Source organism: Syzygium oleosum, unplaced genomic scaffold (assembly GCF_021117445.2).
Source record: "Syzygium oleosum isolate NSW1041296 unplaced genomic scaffold, Sole_v2.1 Sole_v2.07, whole genome shotgun sequence".
Classification (NCBI taxonomy): Eukaryota; Viridiplantae; Streptophyta; class Magnoliopsida; order Myrtales; family Myrtaceae; genus Syzygium; species Syzygium oleosum.
In genome coordinates, this window is record NW_026607491.1 from 3,799,147 (window position 1) to 3,821,450 (window position 22,304).

Genomic DNA, 22,304 nt, shown 5'->3' on the forward strand with positions numbered 1-22,304 from the left:
CTGATTTGTGCTTTACCCTTTGCAGTGCGCGAGAATCGAACCCCGCACCTGTGTATTACCGTCCGCACCCTCCCGATCCATTTATCAGCACGGCCGCATGTCTATTGGCAATCCCGAGGACTTTGATTGTATTAATTTGATAGGTTTTATGGTTCAATTATACTTTTTTTTTTAAGTGTGAGGATGATTATTTCTCCCCAAATAACAGCTAATTGGGCACGTGTGATTCGATTGAAAGAAAAGGATAGAAATATATTATTTCAAAGTTCGAATCTTTTTGCGCCAGCTACTCTCCCCTTTGTCTCACTCGCATGCGTTTGACTTTTCAAACAACTCGGGTGGCTACAAATCACAAATCACAGTTTTTCTGTTCCTTTTCTTCAGTCCCGTATCGACCAAACATGGCCGGTCAACATCCGGATACCGATCCGGCTCCGGCCGTCGATGCCTACGACTACCTCAAAGTTGTCCTCAACCCAGACGGCACCATCACGTGCCGCCTTGACTATCTAACGACCCCCGCCGTGCCCCCGATCCCGACCAGCCCTTCGCCGTCCCCATCAAGGACGTCCCCCGCGACCCGACGCGTAACACTTGGGCCCGGATCTACTTGCCTCGCCCGCCACCGCTGCCCGACCAAAAACTGCCGCTCATCGTGTATTACCACGGCGGCGGATTCATATCCTTCAGTCTGTCCTCCGCGATGAACCATGATTTCTGCGCACTCATGGCAGCGAAGCTCTCCGCCGTCGTTGTATCCCCCAGCTACCTCCTCACTCCGGAGCACCGCCTCCCCGCGGCCTACGACGATGCCGTGGAGACTCTCCACTAGATCAGGACCACCGAGGAGGAGTGGCTTCGCGAGCACGTTGACTTCTCGCGGTGCTTCCTCATGGGCACGAGCTCGGGCGGGAACATGGCATACCACGCCGGCGTGCGCGCATGCGCCGCCGCGGCCAATCTCGAGCCATTGGTGATCAGAGGGCTGATCTTGCACCACCCGTTCTTCGGTGGATCCCAGAGGACGGAGTTGGAAGCGAGGCTGTTCAACAACCCGGTCCTGCCGGTGAATGCGACGGACGTGATGTGGGAGCTGGAGCTGCGGGCCGGCGCCGACCGGGACCACGAGTATTGCAATCCGACGGCTGGGGAGAGACCGGAGGAGTGGGGGAGGATGAGAACGATGGGGTGGCGAGTGGTGGTGGTGGGCGGCGGCGGAGATCCGTTGATAGATCGGCAGAGGGAGTTGACGGCGGAGCTGGAGGTGAAGGGCGTGCAAGTGGTGGGCATTTTCGGCGGCGAAGGCGATTGTCATATAGTGGAGATGATGGAACCGGCCAAGGCAGAGTAGTTTCTGGAGAAACTGAAAGAAATCGTCTGAGCCAGCGGCTCGGCTAGGCCGGTGGCCGGGGACGGGAAGATAAACGGCGGTCAATGGCGGAGGGCACCTATCCAATAAAAGCAACCTTATATCTTGTAAGAAAAGTGAAGATCGGTAGCACAAATGTGTTCATGCATCATCCTTATCTCCACTGTCTGTAACCAACGACAATGAATTCTAATTCAATTAAGATTTGCGCACTTCATTGATTTCAAATTCAGTTCAACATGAAAATTACCAGGTACATAGAGTTTTGGTATTGCAATTTCAATTGCGATTATATACTTGGCGCAAATGATTTTGACTATGTAAAGTTTTATGTAGGTCATTCAAGCAAAGAGTCGTGTTGCTTTTACATCTATTTCTAAAGGACCCATCCAAATGTCAACCCCAGATGAAAAAGATAAAACACCTTTGCCTTCTCTTTACTATATTTAAAATGGCATATAGAAAAAACAACATAAAGATATTATTTTTTGGTTCGCGATAATTTAGCAAGCATCCCACTTGAACTTTGTGACGAAGATCCTCTAATTTGTACGGTGCTCATCTTGACGTCTCGATAGACTCGACTGTAAATAAGAACCACAATTCTCAAAATCCATAGTTCAGATTTATTAAGACATAGAGTAGAATACTATTCGAATCAGAGGATCCATGAACAGAGTTTAATCATTCCAATTCCGATTCTGATTGCTTGACCAATTTAAAGAGTTGTGTCACTTCTACATTTTAAAAAAAATATGCCTGACCTAAACTTGTCAAACAGACAGTGCTCGAAGAAATAATTAATTAAATCTAAGTGACAACAATTGCTCGGCCACTAACGAGTCGTTTTGCGTTTGATTGCCGTAATCTCCATTCCTAGAGAATATACTTATATGACGATTATATTATATCACAGTGATGGGTGGTGTATCAAGTCAATTAAAAACAAGAGATAAACATACTCGGCACCGAGTCGGATGATATGCGAATGTTAATGAACCTCTTCTTGGAGTTACGTTTCCTATTAGTGGAATTTGTTATCAGGTAGGGAAGCATTCGGTGACGATTATAGAAACCATGCAAATGTTAACGGGCCGCTTTCACGATCAGTTTCATATCAACATATAACATCGTCTCTCTCGACTTCTCATTAGGGTTCGCTTACACGGCGGGTCACGCCATCGGGTCGGGCAAAGAGCAAACCGTATACATTGCCAAGGATCGGTCCTTCAAACAGACGAGCAGCCACGGAATACTTATGTGCTGATATGCTGGTCTTTAGGTGGTTAGGGCACAGGCATACTTGTTGAGAGAATGGGAGCAATTGTCGAATTGATTTCGTAGTAAGCCAACGACAAATGATGCCTTCGGCGGCTCCATCCATCAGCCGCACCTTTGTCACTCTATATAATGGTTTCCTCATTTCTTTCTTCAGTAACACCTTAAGCAAAAGCAAACATGGCCGGCCAACATCCAGCTCAAGATCCAGATCCGGCCGTCAATGCCTACGACTACCCCAAAGTTGTCCTCAACCCGGACGGCACGTTCCCATGCCTCCTCGACGATCCAAAGTCCCCGGCCGTGCCCGATCCCGACCAGCCCTTTGCCGTCCGCAGCAAGGACGTCCCGCTCAACCCGACCCACGACACTTGGGCCAGAATCTACTTGCCTCGCCTGCCATCACCGCTCGACCAAAAACTGCCGATCATCGTGTATTACCATGGTGGCGGATTCGTATACTTATCCCCCTCCTCCACGAGAATCCACGATTACTGCTGCCTCATGGCGGCGAAGCTCTCCACCGTCATCGTCTCCCCCAGCTACCGTCTCGCTCCGGAGCACCGCCTCCCCGCGGCCTATGATGACGCCGTGGAGGCCCTCCGCTGGGTCGGGACGGCCGAGGAGGAGTGGCTGCGTGAGCATGTCGACTTTTCGCGGTGCTTCCTGATGGGCACGAGCGCGGGCGGGAACATCGCATACCATGTGGGCATGCGCATGAGCGCCGCCGCGGCCGATCTAGAGCCGTTGGTGATCAGAGGGCTGATCTTGCACCACCCCTTTTTCGGTGGGTCCAAGAGGACTGAGTCCGAAGTGAGGCTGTTCAACAACCCCATCCTGCCGGTGAACGGGACGGACCTGATGTGGGAGCTGGCGCTGCCGGCCGGCGCAGACCGGGACCACGAGTATTGCAATCCAATGGCCAGGGATAGACCGGAGGAGTGGGAGAGGATGAGAACGATGGGGTGGCGAGTGGTGGTGGCGGGCGGCGGGGGAGACCCGTTGATAGATCGGCAGAGGGAGCTGACGGCGAAGCTGGAGGCGAAGGGCGTGCAAGTGGTGGGCCTTTTCGGCGGCGACGGCGATTATCACACGGTGGAGATGATGGAGGCGGCTAAGGCAGAGTTGTTTCTCGAGAAACTGAAAGGCATCGTTTGAGCCGGCGGCTCGGCTAGGCCGGTGGCCGGAGACGGCAATATTAACGGCGGTCAAGGACGTAGTGCATGGCGCGCGCGATGGTTTGTCATTTGCTTTCGTTTTCTTTCACGTTGTCTTTACGTCTTTGTTTCTTTTGGAGATTTGTATTCTCGCCAATGTTAACCCTCTATTGCTAATCCGCGCAATAGAGACTTAGCTTAGCAAATTATATCTCGTAAGAAAGTGAAGATGAGTAGCATTAACGTGTTCATACGTCATCTTTATCTCCGCCGTATGAAAAAGCATAACTTTTAGAGCAATGCTAAGCACGACGATGCCGTCGTTGCTTCGAAAGAACGATGCATTTTGAGCCATTAGAAGTCACGGGCTACCGGACATATGAGTAAAAGAATAAAGAAAATATTGTGATTTCCTGAGAAGAGGATTATTCATACCATCTTTCCTCTTTGAAGAATTTTTGCAGTATAATCTTCTACTTTTTTTATCTTTTATTCAATTTTGCATTTTGTTATGATGAAATATCATAATGTTCATAAAATAAAAATATTCATACTCTACGATGTTTTACTCTTAGTAAATGTCAAATTGTCTACATCTCACAAAATGAAAAAAAGAAAATTCTGGCATTGGACAAACCGTAGTAATGATCTAAGTAAAAGATTTATATATTATGAAGTTTTGCACTTACGACAAATAAAGTGGTAAATCCTTTGTATACTGTCGTAATCGTAATATAAAAAATTCACATTTTCTCATATATTATTAGGAGTGTGCAACCGAACTGGGTTTACTTAGGAACCGGACCGGACTGGACCACTCGAAAAATAGGTCCGGGAACCGGTTCTTGTTTGAACTGGTCCGGGAACATGTTCCATTTTTTGGGAATTGGTTGGAATTGGTCTAGTTCTCGGTTCCAAGTGAAGACTCACCCGGATCGGTTTTGGAACAGGTGTTTAGCTTGTGTTAAAAAAATAAAAAACTGTAGATCATACTATTACTATATTTTGGATTGTTACCTTTGGTGGATAGTAATTTTTATTGCTCATCTTAGGAATTGTTGCTTTTGGCGAATAGTGATTTTTATTATTCATATTTTACTTTGAATCGTTTCATTGCTGCTCATATTATTTTGCTGGCAAAAATGAAACCAGAAAAAGGAACAAAAGAAAAACAGATTCTTGGGTAGACCCTGAAACCGGACCGAAAAAATAGGGTTGGTTCCAAAACAGGTTCTAGGACAAACGGGATAGGTTTCTTTTCTTTTTTTTTTGTCAGATAAAACGGGGTAGATTTCAGGTTCCAAAAACTGGGAACCGGTTATAACATGATCGGTTTTAGGTTCTAAGTCTGGAACCGACATACTCTGGAACCGATCACCCCAATATATTATGATATGTTGCACTCGGTTACTATAAAACGTAGTTAATGGTGGTGCATTTTAGCATATCGAAAATTAAAAATACAACCTTTCAATGGCTCGCCTTTTTACGGCCTCTTGGTGCTCCATCAACTCGGGCGAACCCCCCGTCCGTGCATGTGAGCGTCACTTTCCGTCAATCTCCTCAAATTCCGCGATGACCTCGTCGACATCAGGCCCATATCAAATTGCCCGTCTCCTGAACCAGACCGGGAGGATCGGTTCCCAAAATTGGGAACTGGGGACCGAACTTGTTGGTCCTAGAACCAGGAACCAAACTGGACCATTGGTCCGGTCCAATGGAACCGATCATTTTTTTTTTCTCATTACTTGATGCCATCTTTTCATGTTGAATTAAATGATATATATGCAATGATCCTGAATTCGAAAAGAAGAATAAAAAAATGTGCTTCACTTAGAATTTAATTCACATTTTACTAATTTTTTTTAAGAAATAAAAAAATAAAAAAGTATATGTAATTGGTCCAGTCCGAACAATTTCCGATTTGGATGGTTCGTTTTGCATACCGTCCTTTACCTAATAGGATCGTGAGTTTCTTTTGCCGCAGCTCTTCGCACATTTCCCCAACAACGATACTAATTTCCCTTATTTTATCATAAAGTTTCGAGTCAAATCGTTAGGTGACCTTTCAAGTAACATAGCAAATTACCTTATTTATGGCGACTTGAAATTTTGTTTGATGAAGGCAATCAAGTCATCAAAACCTTTAAATCTGGTTCAATTAAGTCCCGAACCTTCTTCGAAAAGTATGATCAAGTCATTTCGATGGTTGGTTCCAAAAAGCGTTTGGGTAACATCCATCAATTTTACGTTTCAAACATAATTGCATTTTTTTTTTCCGATGAAGGATGAGGACTTAATCGAACTGATTGAAATGTTCGGGAGTCGATTGTCCCAGGGGGTCTTCGGGTAAAAAAATATTTAGGACTCGATCGAACTTATGGAGGCTTTAAGGTCAGTTCCTTTTATCCTATTATTGAGCAATTGCCCAGTCGATCGTAACTTACTTTCTATAAGCGTCCTGGCTAGAAAATAAAATTACTTGACATGAAATGGAGTTAATAATTATCATGATTATTCGAATTGTATATAAGAGAAATAAAAAGAAAAGAAAAGAATTTCCGTTAATGAATATTTCGGGAGAACCTAAGAACAGAAAATCAGGCATAAAGACCCCAACCACGCTACGCATCAGTTCCCGTTTCTTTGCTTGAGAGGGAAATTTCGAACTGGCCTGCTCTCTATTCTCCCTAAGCAATAAAGCGGCAATGCATGCTGCTTCGTACATTTGATTAGCTTTCGTATCGGGACATTTTAGGCAGTGATGTTGCCGGGAATTTATTATTTTATTTACCCGATATGGATTTTGTTTGGAAAAATGACACAAATAGTCCCTAAACTTCGGCTCAATGTGCAATTTGATCAATGAATATTTAATTTGTTCAATGTAATCTCTGAACTTTAGGTTAATATTCAATGTGGTCTCTGAACTTTTAATTTGTTCAATATCATCCCTGAATTTTTGGTACATATTCAATTCAGTTCCTGAACTATATGAGAATGTTCAATGTTATCCCTGAACTTGAATTAATGGAAATGACTGCATTGAACATTTTCCATATAGTTTAGGGACTGAACATGTACCAAAAGTTCAAGGATGACATTGAACAAATTAAAAGTTCAGGGATCAAATTGCACATTGGGCTAAAGTTCAAGGACTGTTTGTGTCATTTTCCCAAAGATTTTAGAAGAGGAAGAAGAATTTTGATTTGAGTTATTTTAGGAAATTTGATTTGGGACAGTTGCTTGATATGAACGGTCACTTAAAATTAGATTCTAGTTCTGATTAAGAGAAATTAGGATTAACTGGATAATGCAATGACTTCCATCGCATTTGTCCGTTACTTAGTCATACACTAATTGCTGCTTACTTTCCAAGTAAGCATGGGGGATTTTGTGGAATTTTGAAAAAAGAATAAAATAAAAAGAATAAATGGGTCGGTGGTCTTCTCTTCGCCGCCCAAAAACCCAAAAACCCCTCGCCAAGCTCGACCTCTTTCCTTTAGTGTTCCGCTCCTGCCTGCCTGCTTGAATCCTTCCTTCCTTTCCTTCCTTCCTCCTGGCTGATCTTATCCCATCGTGTTCCTTAGAAGAATACACAACAGTACTGGCAATTGATAGCTGATTCCTCAAATGAATAATCACAACTCAATGTCAAACAGACCAAGAAACTCGTCCTAATGGACTTTTTCCTCAATCGCCACAAAATTCATGCCATATATAGTTCGAATTTCGTTTAAGTGTGCATCCAACCGATATAGTCGCCAATCAAATGCCACGAGACTTTCATTCATGCCATATATGGAACTGGTGCATAATGACAATACCGAATGGTAAATTTATTATAATAAAGTACAAGCTATCATCTTTTAAAGGAATGACTAATGGTAGGGCAGCGATATCACATTCTCAATAAGAATAGAATATAATCAGCACAAAATAAAATCCTAGAATTTCCGAAATATCAAACATTAGACTTAGCTTATGTCCTTAAGTAAGATGCTCATAGGATCTCAATACTATTCTATCTCCGCATCCAACACACATGCATTGCCTCCTATTTCCTTGACTCAGATGCAGCGTCTATTACTCTCCTACTTTTGACTTGAGCTACTCAAACTGCACAGGAAAAGCAATTAACACAATGCATGTGGCATATTACCTGGCTTGCCACGAGAAGAGCAGCATTTTGCATTCTGAAATAAAAATGCGTTTGTTAAAAATACTTGATTCCAGAATGCATTCTTGATTTCGAAATGCATTTTTGATTCCAGAATGAGTTTTTGGCAAGAAAAAGAGAAGCTACTTTTTATAGCTTCTTGATTCCGGAATGCATTCTCCTTATTTTCTCATAATTTTTTTTTTCAGAAAATGCATAAAAATTGAAAAATTCTAGAAAAAATCATAAAAATTTTCCAGAAAATAAAAAAAAGTCAGATTTCGGAAAAATATGAAATTTGGTGAATTTTTTTTAAAAAAATAAAAAATAAATAAAAAATTTCAAAACTTCACAGAATAGCTTAAAATACCTGTGGCCACCCACTTTGAGTGAAATTTAAATTTTTTGAGGTGCCCAAAAAAATAATAATAAAATAAAAAATTTCAAAACTTCACAAAATGGCTTAAAATACCTGTGGCCACCCACTTTGAGTGAAATTTAAATTTTTTGAGGTGCCCAAAAAATAATAAAAAATTTCAAAACTTCACAGAATGGCTTAGAATACCTGTGGCCACCCACTTTGAGTGAAATTTAAATTTTTTGAAGTGACCAAAAAAATAAAAAATAAAAAATAATAAAATAATTCAAAACTTCACAAAATGGCTTAGAATACCTGTGGCCACCCAATTTGAGTGAAATTTAAATTTTTTTAGGTGCCCAAAAAAATTTTAAAAAATCAAAAATTTCAAAACTTTACAGAATGGCTTATAATACATGTGGCCACCCACTTTGAGTAAAATTTAAATTTATTTAGGTGAAAAAAAAATCAACAAATCAAAATAGATTTCTGGTCCAAAAATCAATTTCTGGAGCAGAATTAGTCATGTTTTACTAAACAGATTTTTCCTCCAGAAATCAATTTCTGTCAAGAATTCCATAAATCAATTTCTAGCAAGAATTTAATTTCTGAAGCAGAATGGTTACCATTCGCACCCTGCTACTCTCCTACTTTTGACTTGAGCTACTCAGACTGCACAGGAAAAGCAATTAACACAATGCATGTGGCATATTACCTGGCTTGCCACGTGAAGAGCAGCATTTGCATGTGGATCTCAATACTATTCTATATCCTCATCCGACACACATGTATTGCCTCGTTTTTTTTAATATTATTTCAACCATAGTATATTTACATTTCAATCATAATTCACAATAATAATTAAAATAGTTTAATTTGCTTAATTTGATGATGAAATAAATATCTAAAAAATTCCAATAAGGACAAAGGCCGCGTTTAATTTGTTGCGTTGGAGCATTTACCTTTTCATGTCTAATTCAAATAGATTTTAAACAATTAAGACATGGTCTTAACCTTTAATTAGCCAAAGATACTATGATGGACTAAGCAGCAAGCACCACGTGATCATTCATTCAGCTAATTATTTGGTGTCGAGTTTTATAAATAAATGAATAAAAACGATAGTCAATAATGGATTCCTTCATTTCGTTCTCACGTGATGAAGACCAATGTTGGCGTTGTCCAATGAAGGGGAAAAGAGAGCAAACAGATATAGCTGGAAGTCTATTACTAATCAAGTTTGTGTAATGTCTTCTTGACCAAAAAAAAAAAAAATTTGTGTAATGTCTTGTTTTATTTCTTTTAGGCTTTCGACTTTTTTAGCACCACTTTTCGTTTCGTGCATTGAAAGCGAAGAGTGATTGAGCCCAATGACTCTTTAACAAAGCTAATCCACGATCAATTTTGTGTCCTTGCTAATATTCGCTTTCAAAGTACTTGCCTTTTTCCCTCTTCTACATCTATTCATAAAAGTAAGTCTAAGACATTATAATTACAATATAGAAAAACCCATACTTTCTTTGGTTTACCGATTTATCTCGTAAAAGTTTGTGGTTTCAATTTGCTAAACTTAGCAAATAAAAAAACCCGGGTTCCGCAATGGGCAATCCCTCATCCATAGCAATTAGCATCCTTATATCTCAAACAATTAATAGCGGGTTTTGTTTCAAATTAATCTCACGTAAGCACGGTTAAAGGTAGCGGATCATTCCGTGTGTCTTTGATCAAAACGAAAACCTACATTCTCACTCTCATCAACAATGAAATTCCAGCTCTTCTTTTTTCTTAACAAAAAGATCCATACATTGGTCAACGATAACTACTCATTTATATATCAAACCGCGCATTTATTTATCGGCTTAAGTTTTTAAAACGATCGACAGCGGCCCCCACTAAATCTTACATGGCATCAAAGCAAGAAATCCTCAATTCAACATTTTACTTGTTTAGGATTAAGATACATGAGGACAAAAGAATTCACAAGTTTCCTATAGCTAATTGTGCCCAAAGAATACAAAAATCTTCTTGTTATACATGAAGATAGAAGGCATAAAAGGGGCGAGAAAATTGCCCAATCAATCCTATACATACTGTATGATTATCAATTCGGTCCTAAATTTTTCAATTCTTTTACAATTTAACCTTAAACATCTGTGCTAAATTTCAGCGTAGTCCTTCGGCCAATTTTTGCCAAAAATCCCCGACGGAACGGTTCGAAATCTACAGACTAGTAGCAAGAAGGAATCCGCATACTGCTCACGTAAGAAATCGCGATCATTTTTGTTTATCGAATTTCACGACGATATTTCAGGCAAGTCAATCATCGTTTGTCGGATTGTTCTGCAACTCAAGAGAGCTTATAAGCGGAATGACAAGGTACGACACTTACTTCTAGGTTCAGATTTCTTAGTACACGAGCATCGCGTTGGTTATTCATACTTCTGATGTTAATTTTGTTTGGTTTTATTCTGAACAGCCTCAGTTACTCGCCGCCGTTAAATTTCTGGCGCATCTAGTTAACCAGCAAGTAGCTCATGAGATTGTGGCTCTGGAGCTGCTCACTGTCCTGCTGGAAATTCCCACCGATGACAGCGTGGAGGTTGCTGTTGGTTTCGTGACGGAGTGCGGTTCCATACTGCAAGACCTGTGTCCTAAAGGTCTGCATGGTAGGTATATGTGGCGGACTTTATATGTTATCCAGCTTGTTGCTCTTCTTTTTTATTGCTTGTGTGCCTGCTTCGTCATTTAGTAGGGGTCTCGTCTGTTGCCTTTGTACTTGCAGTTTTTTGTTGGGTTAGTGGATAGACCTTCACAGAGTTAGGCAGTCTATTGGAGAGTTCTCTTTAATGTTTGCATATGAATTTGTCGGATCAGACTAGGAGATCATAAAGGAGATGGAAGTGTCAACTTTTGATTAAGCTTGCATCATCCATTAAATGAAGTGTCGCCATGCTGTATCCTAAGGCTTTGTATAGACATGTGGAATCTTCCAAAGTTATACTTGCATGTAGTTAAGAAGATAATTTTTACTATTTAGTGTGCATGACCAGGTAATGATGCTGGTAATCCTTGCTTTTATGTTTTCCTCAATAATATCTTGTGTCATGGCCTCTTAATTCTGGTAATTTCTTCAGGTATCTTTGAACGGTTTCGTGGAATCCTTCATGAAGGTGAAATAGATAAGCGAGTTCAGTTTTTGATCGAAGGCCTCTTTGCCATTAGAAAAGCTAAGTTTCAGGTCAGTAACTCCAATCTCTCTCGATAGGGTGAGAAACAAAGATTTTTGGTACGGAGAGGCTACTCGAGCATGCATGTCCAAGCCTTCTTACTATCATAACTTGAATTTCCTTGTGTACATGCAGTCCGCAGTTCGTCCAGAATTGGACCTTGTGGAGCAAGAAGATCAACTAACACATGAGATATCACTCCACGAGGACATTGATCCAGAAATTAGTCTAGGTATCTGTTTGCCTATCCAGTTACATGAAGCTACTTATAATCCCTAATCCGGATATCCCAGTGTCTGATTTTTTGTTTTATGTCATACTTGTTTCTGCAACAGACATATTCAAGCCTGATCCGCAGTTCGTGGAGAACGAGAAGCGCTATGAAGAATTGAAGAAAACCATTCTTGGTGACGAGTTTGAGGAGGAAAAAGATTCTGAAGAAGGCTCAGAAGACGGATCTGCTGAGGAATTTGATGAAGAAGAGGATGAACAGATGAAAATTGAAGATGAGACAGAGACGAATCTTGTAAATCTCCGGAGAACGATATATCTGACGATTATGTCCAGTGTCGATTTCGAGGAAGCAGGGCATAAGCTATTACAAATTAAACTAGAAGCGGGACAAGAGGTGAGACAACGTTTCATTTGTTGCAGCCAAATTTGAATACCTATCTTCTTTCTTACCCTTGATTTCTAAGAAGGTTAATCACTCATGTCCGGTGATTTTGAGAATATAAGTAAATATTGCTGATTTTTGTCCCAAACCAGAAATGAAGTTAGATGAGTATAATTTTTCTTTTGAACTTGCTTTTAGGCCTGAAGCTTTAGAGCTGATTCCTTTGCATGTTATGATTCATCTTTAAATGAGGATAGACCGGCGTGGCTGTTGTGTATTGCACTGACTTTGAAACTGCGGCAATTGTAAATCTCTATATGCAATTTTTTTGCATGGATGCAAAAATGGTGCTTTTGCTTTTCCTAATTTGTCTCTGTATTTCATATGCTCCCGGTATTAAAATAACTGATCAGCTTTGTACTTACATGTATGGTTATTGGAGGACTTTCTTGTGCGTTACTTGTGCCACGCGAGTTTTGAGTAGATATGGAGTAGATGAAAAGTTGAGATCTTGTTGACACTTCTGGTTTTTCATCTCCTTAGTATATTTTGCTTCATCATTTTTATTTGACTCAGCTGATAAGGCATTTGGCAGCTTAGACCAGATAGCTTGAAAGTAGAATCCTTTTATTTGGAAGCATTTAATGCTTCAATGTTTCTGCAATTAGTATGGTAGATGGCGTATAATGCTACATTAGTGAAGTTTTGCTTGGTCGTGTGACTGAGTGTCTAGGGTTGAGTTTCCGCAGAGTGTAGAGATCTCTAATATTGACTTGTTTATAGGCTAACAGGGGTGGGAGCTTTCGAAAGGGGTTGGTAAGCTTATCCTAAGCTAGATAGTGGATTCGGTTAAACTCTTTGATTGCAACTTTCATTGATGACCCTAATTGTAATGATTTATGTGTTGCTCGTAGTTTCTCATGCTAATTTGTTAGGGAAATTAATCACATTATGACTCTTTTCTACATTTTTCCTTCTTCTTTATGTTTTCTCGCCTCCTTTACATCATGGAATGCTTTTAGAATTCTTATTTTAGTCTATCAGCTGCTTCATTTGCTGTCCTTGGAACTAGTTGTCTTCTTTACTTACCGTCTTGTTTTTTGGGCTGTGCAGATGGAGTTGTGTATAATGATGTTGGAGTGTTGCAGTCAAGAGAGAACTTACCTCCGCTACTATGGTCTGCTGGGTCAGAGGTTCTGCATGATCAACAAAGTCTATCAGGAGAACTTTGATAAATGCTTCGTCCAGCAATACTCGATGATTCACCGACTTGAGACGAACAAACTGAGAAATGTGGCAAAATTTTTTGCGCATTTACTTGGCACGGATGCTCTACCATGGCACGTCTTGGCCTACATACGATTGACTGAGGAGGACACCACTTCATCATCACGAATATTCATCAAAATCCTCTTTCAGGTGAGTGAAAACCCAACTGATAAAATTTAAGACTTACTGTTGGTTTCTTTTACTAAATTACAATGGTAGAAACAACTTGTCGATGCTCTAAAGAAGACTATTTGTTATTTACTTTGGTGGGAAGAAATTACTGATGGTCAGGTCTCTCCTCTTTGATTTTGGCACAATATATATATGGCCCTTGAATTAAGTTTATGTGGCTTGTTTCCTTTTAGTATCTAAGATTCATGTATGCTGGGTGGAACGTATGCAATCTTGATTGCAGGACATTTTTTCCATCTAAGTTTTTGATAGATGCACCGCAAAGATGGTTATGTTTTCCGGTACTCCTTTTAGTATTTGCTCTATTCCTTGGCAAATGTCAGTTAGTTTTCCTTATAATTTCAAATTAAATACGTCTGAGTTCTAACATAATTATTGTTCACTAAGACAGGCTTTCATTGACATCACTTTCCCTCTTGTAGGAACTGTCAGAGCATCTGGGGATCTGTTTGCTCAATGAACGTCTGAATGATCCATTGATGCAGGACTCTTTTGAATCAATCTTCCCTAAAGACAATCCAAAGAACGCAAGATTCTCCATCAACTTCTTCACATCCATTGGACTTGGCGGCATAACTGAGAACTTGCGTGAGTATTTGAAGAACATGCCGCGTCTCATCATGCAGCAGCAGGCATCGTCAAGCTCAGATGATGACTCGGGAAGTTCGAGCTCATCTTCTTCTGAATCAGATAGGGATAGAAAAAGCAGTAGATAGAGGACATATTAGGGGATACATTTGTTTTGCTTGGGCTGGTGTAAATAGATTAATGTGTTTTTGTCGTACTTCAGTGTCCTTTACCCTTGCTAACTACTCTAGTGGTACTCTGGTTGATCTTAATGAGCAAAGGTATGGCAATTTACTGAAAGAAACAGTTTCTTCCATTATATCAACATGCAAAGAGGAAGTCTACAAGTAATCTGATAACTAAACACATAGGGAATGATGATCAACAAGAATGTGCCTCTACTGAAGCTAGGTGCTGCAAACCCCCAGATAGAACTTAAATATCAGGACGGTAGAATAGAAAGACACTTCGAAAACCTGAGGTGCTTCTTCTGAGCGATTCCATTTCTCAACGCAGCTGATCATCCTGGAATATAGCGCCAAATATTTAATAAAAAAGACACACACACATAATTATCAAAGGGGAGCAAAAGGACGGACAAACCAGTAAAATCCAGTATTATGAACTTAAATTGTCTAAAAATGGGTATAACTTGCCTGTGGGATGTGTCATTCATGCAGAAAATTGGAGGACATGTATCGACGCACACTGCACGGAGCTGATTACTGTCAGCACAGGTTAGTCCCGCAAAAGATGCAAAGTCACGATTTTGAATAGCTTCTTCCATCTTTACAATCCGCTTGGGCACCACCTCCTATTTCATTGAAGATAGAGGAGAAGGAGTTTGGCGGGTGTCTACTTCAGAAGCGTGCAGAAACTTCAATTGAAAGCTTTAAGAAGGAAATGACCATGGGATGCCCAGAAAAAAACACTAAATTCATTCTTGAAGAAGCTCCACAGGTGGAATGGCATGAGTGTATAAATGCTTGTTATGCAGCCTATGAAAATCTCCCACCATCCAACTAATGTTAAAAGCTTGAGGAATTTTCCAGACATGAACAATTGACGACAACTTTATTGAAGGAGAAGAAGAAATACCTTTGCTCCACGTTGCAAAAGAAAAACTTGTTTCAACACTTTCACGCATTCCTGTGGTGCTACTTGTTTCGTTGTGCCGGGAACTTACCTGACATCACCCATGCAAAGACCGCATAAGATTGAGGACGCAGAGCAACAAAATTTATAGTTGTCTTATAAGTGTATTAGGTGAATGAAGGTTGAAGCAACAACATCAATGCAGTAGCAACAGAGGATTCTATCTTAAACAGATAATGCTGAATCAGTCAACATGCCAAGGAAGAACAAATCCAGACGAACAGTCAAATTATAGGTGACAAGATGGAAGGGGACTGCAAGGTTTCATTTGAAAAAAGACAGTATGACTAATAGGCTCTTTGCTGCCTCTTTTTCCCCTTTGAGGATAAAAGCTCATTCTCTGCGTCTCAAAAAATCAACTAGGAGACGCAAAAACGTTATTCGTATAAAAAAGAGGAACATACCACAGCAATGATAATCACAAGTTCGTCCCAGTGATTTTCATCTGCCAGCTGAACTGCGAGGTTGTCACTTCCATTTTCCTCCTTGAAATATGGTAAGGCAAGGCATGACTTATTTAGGAATGCACCAAGCACTACCTGAACCTTCCCAAAACGTAGAAAAACAAACTCATATAGGAATGCACCAAGCTAACGCCCAACCAACCAATTGAAAGATTAGATCATGCAGAAGGGCACACACTACCTAGCAATAGCAGAAAGTTGGTAGTGATCTTCTTTAACATTCATTAACTTTGCAGGGGCAAACACTGCAAAGAGAGACAAAATCACAAATTATAGAACTGTCCATTCCTTTCCTAATAAAAGAAAAAGATGTCATAACATAATCTCAAGGCAAAAAAACGATGTCGCCTATAAAAGCATTAAGTAGAAGCATACATTCAGCATACGGGAATATAAAAGCCCAGTATACGTCAACTAGATATAAGTCTAAGGAGCAATGATACTTCTAGAGACCTTTCTAGTTTTAATCTGTATCATGGGCATTCTTGTATATCCTTGATGTAAAATATAAATCCACCAAAATATCTTGTTCTTTTCATTTTCCTAGTTTTATGCACCTGACTATGTCTAATGGATTACTCTATCTTTTCTTTAGTTCTGTTATCTACCCACATGCCTCTTAACCTATATGATTCTGTCTTTTTTGTGGGTATTCAAGAAACTTTTATCTAATTTTAGTGGTATAAATTAACCTGGCATATGTATATGTGCCCAATGCAAATACGCAGTAGCACACAGATAAGCATCTGGATCTAGTATATTGCTAAGGCATCGTTTGTGTTTTTTATTCTAGTCTTTTGGATAATAGCCATGTTACCTTGTCTTTCGTTAAACAATGTTCTATCCACATTCTTGCTCCTGAAACTCCAACTCAGCAGAGGAGGCAGATAGAAATCGATTGGGCTGGTGAAGGGTTAAATTCATCCGAAGCGTAAGGTCCGTTTCAGATCACTTCTTATTCAAAAGTACATCACAAAATTTGACCAGTGGGTGAATTGACTCGCGGAAGTATCCCAAGGACGACAAAGACGAAAAAAAAGCATCAAATGGACAAAGTACTTGAAATAGGCATCATACAGCTATCCACAGTATGGGCGGAATAAGAACTTCAACCTACAAGTTACACTAGAGGGAATTGAGAAAAAGATCTGTTCCCTAAACAGGCGAAGCCTGCAGCTGAGGAAGCTAAACCAGCAGCAGTGGGAAAGTTTGGAAAGGAAGAAATGTGGACGTACAGTTCCCCCCAATCTTTCAATGAAATTTTGACTCCGTTATCCTTATTCTCAACATCAGTAGCTCGGTCTCAAATTTCTCTCAAACAACTCTGAAATCTGCCTCCATAAAGAGATATCTCCAGTAATAACCAGAAAAGTTATAATGTGCCAAAAATGGAAAAGTATAAGAAGCATGGGGGAGGATAAACATGAGGAGAAACAAAACGCAGTGTTATTAACATCAAGAATCTAATTTTTATTCGTCAACTGGATTGCCACAATTGTCTGGAAGATAAATCGATGATAACGCACGCAACTAAGCGATGAATATGGTTTTCCCAGCCATTTATTACACATGAACAATCTAACCTATCAAATCTAATACAATACATTCTGCAACGGCTCAGTTGAATCTCAGCTAAATCAAGCATGTCTCTTTTCCTCGTCAATTGTTCCTTCTGCTAGCTTTAAGTCCGAACGACGCTCGTTTCTACCAAGGACGCCATTTCACTAAGCATGTAATCTCTGACCAACGTAATTTAACTCCCCTTTACACCATTTCAGCAACCAAACACCAAATGAAACCACGAAAGACAGAGCAACGACGAATCGTACCTTGCCATTTCAGCCACATGCGATCCTGCTCGAAACTGGGGCTGACGGAGGTTGGTGTTGGTGACGTGGCGGGTCTTGGCATCGCAGCTGATGCCGTATCAGCTGCAGCAGCAGTCAGCGCCTGTCCAGGAGTTGAATATGCCCAAGTAGGGCTCATGGAGGGCAGCCCTGAAGGCGAGGAGGGCCGTCCGGTCCGATGGTGGGCAGCATTGGACGGCAGACGTGGGGCGAGAGATAGCAGCGTGGTGCAGAATAATTAAAGTCCATCGTTTTCCGTTGCATGTGTGGGCGTTGCTTTGATTCTCTCTTGTAACGTTATTGACAAACTGGGTTTATTCGGTGTAGAAAGAGAGAGAGAGGGAGGGAGAGTGTGTGTGTGTGTGTTACAGAGAGAACGTGCATGCATGAAATACGGTGGGGTGAGGCTTCTATAGATGGGGATAAGAGTCGAATCATTTTCTTCCAATTAGTTAACCGGCAGTCGCAGTAATCGATTTTGCTGTCCGGATGTGATGAAGGCACTAGAGGGACACGTGAAGAAGAGCTCCACATGCACGGAATCGAAAGAGGAAGGGACAGAAGAGAGGACAAGACTCGTGTGTCTGAGTATTTCGGACGCCACATGACATGTTACCATAATTTATTGAATGATTTCGAATTTAGATAATTCCGTCCCAAACTTATACGAGAACGGTGTGATAGACGGGTTTAAAATAATTGGTTTGCGTTTTTCAACTCCTGAAAAGTTCTCCCCCTCTAAAAGTTACCGAAGTACTTTCACATCAGGAGAACCAAAAAACCTAATTGCAAAATAGACTTTAAAATCTCTTCTGTCTTCGTCGTCCAATGACCATGCCGCTCAACGTCGCCGCCACCGATGACTACGTCGGCATGGCATTCTCGTCTCACCAAACACCACAACACTTTTGTACATCCGACAAACTCTGCCGCGGCTGATCCACCCCATGGTCGAGATTAGTTGACCTTGAATCTGACTCGACTCGAGCCGAGCTTGTGTGTCTTACAGTGAGACAGCAAAAGCGCAATGCGACGATGGTGTAGGGGAGGCGACTAATGATCGACGCTGGCAGCAGTCGCAAGCGGAGTGGCCATATGACCTAAACAGCCCAATGACTTGGACTTAACTGATTTGTGCTCCTAAATTATTAAATAAACTATGGCCCATACTGCTCAAGGTGGGACCCAAAACTAGATAACCATGAGACATTACTTATGTGATCTCAAATCATCGGCTCACAATTTTTAATTTTAACTTGAAATTTATATGTGCCGACCCAATTTGTATTCCCACGTGATAAAACTTCAAGGTTATAATTGAACTTACAAATTATTTTTCTTTTCTTTTCCTTCTTTTCTATTTTTTTTTTCTTTTTGTTCCACCGTTAAAGGCTGATGACCCATGCTATCCCTGGGTGAGGGCCGCGACCCCTTGTCGGCCACAACCAGGGCTCTCAACCAGGGCTCGCGAGCCCCCACCCAAATCCAGGGCAAGCCACGAAGCCCTCGCCATGGTAGAGCATCTGTGCCTAGTAAATGCGCAAAAAATTTTGCCGCATTTCTTAATTTGTTCGTCTCAAGAGAGTGAATCATTGAATATTGCTGAGCAAAGCATTTCTCAAAATTCTCCTAATAGACCTTGTTGGTCATGAAAAAATGTTGCCCTGTGTTTTATTTTTGTAATCAAGAAAAAATGGCTGAAAACAAGTCAAAGTACTAATTTTGGACCTAAAAGTAGTCTAAACATGGTAAACTACATTTCTAGTCTAAGCAACAGGCTCAAAATGCGTTCGAATTTTCTCGATTATAAGCCCCGTTATTCCATCCAAATCAAAACATTACTATCTTATGGCAAGGTGTGAGATCTACCTTTGTTGGGATGAAATTTATTGCTCATTTCATTGATTTACATTTATTATTGGGTGATCGGATATTTGAGTTCTACAATTTCATACTGAATTTCCTTTTTGAAAATTATACTTTTTTTCAAACGAAATTCGATAACTAAAAATAATCGCAAAAGACTTTGTCCTGCTACAACTGCATAGATTGTGCTCAGATTCCTAAATTACATAATTTTTGTAATTGAATCAATATATTTCAAAAAAAAAATAGAAAGATGCCTGTTCTGGCATTATGTCAGTGTTGTGGACAAAATTGTAACTCAAGAAGAGGAAAACGGACAATGACATAAAGATCATAATAAAAAAATTGAGGATTTGGTATCAGTTCTCATTTATGGACTATTAAGCCTCGTAGCATCGTATATATATTGTTCCCAGGTCTCCTACGAAAGTGAATTATGTGTTATATAACTAGAACATGAATTTAATAATTTCACGATGCACACGAACATATATACCATAACGGAAGATACGAACAATCTGAAAAATATAGTGGACATAATAAGTTTCCACGCAATTGTAGATAGCCCTTTGGGGGACCATATTGAATGTCCCATAGATTTTTGGTGGTTCTGGAGCATGAAAATTCTTGTCCATCAAGGGAAAATGTACAGTTAGTAGCTTGAGGGGTGCAAGCATAGGGGTCCCTTCCCTTTATTTGTATCACTCCACAAATGTTAGATGCAAGAGATAAAGGGATTGGATTTCTACCGTTGGATTAAAGAAAAATGTACAGTTGCAACTTGGGGAGCAATTGCCAAACACATGAGATAAGGGATTAGATTTCTACCATTGGATTAAAGAAAAAATGTACGGTTGTAACACGATGAGTGCAAGTATATATAGAGCCCCTTTCCCTCATTTGTATCACTCCGTCTTTATATTTGCTCCATGAACGCCTAAATGATCTATTGATGTGGGAGTACTCTTTTGAATCATTTTTCCCTAAAAACAACCCAAAGAACACAAGATTCTCCATCAACTTCTTCACATTTATTGAGCTTGGCAGCATAACTGAGAATTTGCGCGAGTATTTAAAGAACATGCCGCATCTCATCATGCAGCAGCAGTAGAAGCAAGCATCGTTAAGCATAGATGATGACTCGGGAAGTTCGAGCTCATCTTCTTCTAAATCATCTGGAAGTGATAGAGATAGAAAAAGCAGTAGATAGAGGACATATTAGGGAATACATTTGTTATGCTTGGGCTGATGGTGTAAATAGTTTAATGTGCATACTTCAGTTTACCCTTGTTAACTACTGTAGAGGCACTCTAGTTGATCTTTGGGAGCAAAGGTACAGCGATTTGTCGAAAGAACAATTTCTTCTCTTGAATGTTGACAGTTAAGACGTGGTGGCAGACTAGATAGATATGATATGCTAAAAGCTCTGTGTAGTGATGTGCTTGATGAACTTGTGCAGCTCACTTAGGTGGGCACTTGCCAAATTGCAAATTATCAGATTTCCTTGCTTTTGTTGGGGGATGATAATATGTCCTCGATGACTTTGTTGAACATAATACTGTCTACAAGTGAAGACCTGCTCACTTTTGCTGATGGGTCCAACCTGCAATTTCCTTGTTGCAATTGGGATGGGAATGTATGCTCTTCGTTCTTGTCCAATATTCTTTTCACTACCTTTTCATGATGCCAAATAACCGGCTACTTACTACTGTGGAATTCAATGCTAATGGGAGTTGAGATGAACATACTAATTTGTACGTCAGAACTTTCGGGATTAATGAGTGGAGTGATACCGAGTGGGTACCATTAAAGTATCTATAGTGAGATTACCTTTTCAAGATATCATAAATGATAAATCTGTTGCTTATTACTCGTGAAACTACCTTCTTACGTTTTCAAAGCACAAAAATGTAGCTACCGGTGGCCTAATGTCACCGTAACAATTAACAAAGTCCTTTTCTGATTAGCTTATATTTAACTTGCTCCTGAATTTTGCTCTTAAGCTTCTTCACAGAGTGGAGCCGGGTCCCATGGACAAGGCAATAACATAAAATATTATAGTTCAATTTTGGATGTTTTAACATGCAGTTTATCTGGACATAGGTTACTTACCAAAAAAATATTCATATCTCTAAGCAAATAAACGATTATCAATCTCTCTGAAGTGATATGGCCACCATTATAGGAAGCTAAACCATAACGGCTGTCTCTTGGGGATACGTCTATACTCCAACTTCACTAGTGTAATTTCTCAGTACGATGTATCATTGTGTTTGAACCGCATTGAGATATGACATGATTGTGATATGTGACTACAGGGCTCTTCATCTCATCCTACTGGCATTCAAAGCTTTTGCTACGCAATGTCTCTCAACCGTCACTAGTGGTGGTCAATTTGTTTTTCCAAAGAAAGAAGATGCAAATGCTGCTTTTCTCGTGGCCAGCAAGGTAATATACCACATGCATTTTGTTAATTGCTTTTCCTGTGCAGTCTGAGTAGCCCAAGTCAAAAATAGGAGAGTAATAGACGCTGCTGCATCTGAGCCAAGGAATTAAGAGGTAGTACACAGGTGTGTTAGGATGCGGTGATAGAGTATTATTGATATCCTATAAGCATCTTACTTGATGACATAAACCAAGTCTGATGTTTGATATTTAGGAAATTCATTTATGTTGTGCTAAGTATATTCTATTCTTGTTGAGAATGTGACATTGTTGTCTCACCATTATTCGTTCCTATAAAAGATGACGGCTTGTGCTGTGTTACAATAAATTTACCA

General features: G+C 40.3%; 2 protein-coding genes and 2 pseudogenes across 2 annotated transcripts; 3 read left to right on the forward strand and 1 right to left on the reverse strand.

Annotated features, from left to right (window-relative positions):
- Positions 1-398: 398 nt before the first annotated feature.
- LOC115661620 (probable carboxylesterase 120) lies at positions 399-1,459 on the forward strand (annotated as a pseudogene).
- Positions 1,460-2,743: 1,284 nt separating this feature from the next.
- On the forward strand, positions 2,744-4,002 carry LOC115661640 (carboxylesterase 1-like). Its single transcript, XM_030583870.2, has one exon. The coding sequence runs from the start codon at positions 2,828-2,830 to the stop codon at positions 3,803-3,805; it is 978 nt and encodes a 325-aa protein (XP_030439730.1). The 5' UTR covers positions 2,744-2,827; the 3' UTR covers positions 3,806-4,002.
- A 5,918-nt stretch (positions 4,003-9,920) lies between these two features.
- On the forward strand, positions 9,921-14,490 carry LOC115661632 (uncharacterized). Its single transcript, XM_030583863.2, has 8 exons — positions 9,921-10,002; positions 10,633-10,697; positions 10,798-10,987; positions 11,456-11,559; positions 11,684-11,780; positions 11,884-12,176; positions 13,278-13,583; positions 14,048-14,490. Exons 1-8 carry the CDS (start codon positions 9,921-9,923, stop codon positions 14,339-14,341), a joined length of 1,431 nt encoding a protein of 476 aa, XP_030439723.1. The 3' UTR covers positions 14,342-14,490.
- A 109-nt stretch (positions 14,491-14,599) lies between these two features.
- LOC115661619 (diphosphomevalonate decarboxylase 2-like) lies at positions 14,600-17,940 on the reverse strand (annotated as a pseudogene).
- Between the last annotated feature and the right edge of the window lie 4,364 nt (positions 17,941-22,304).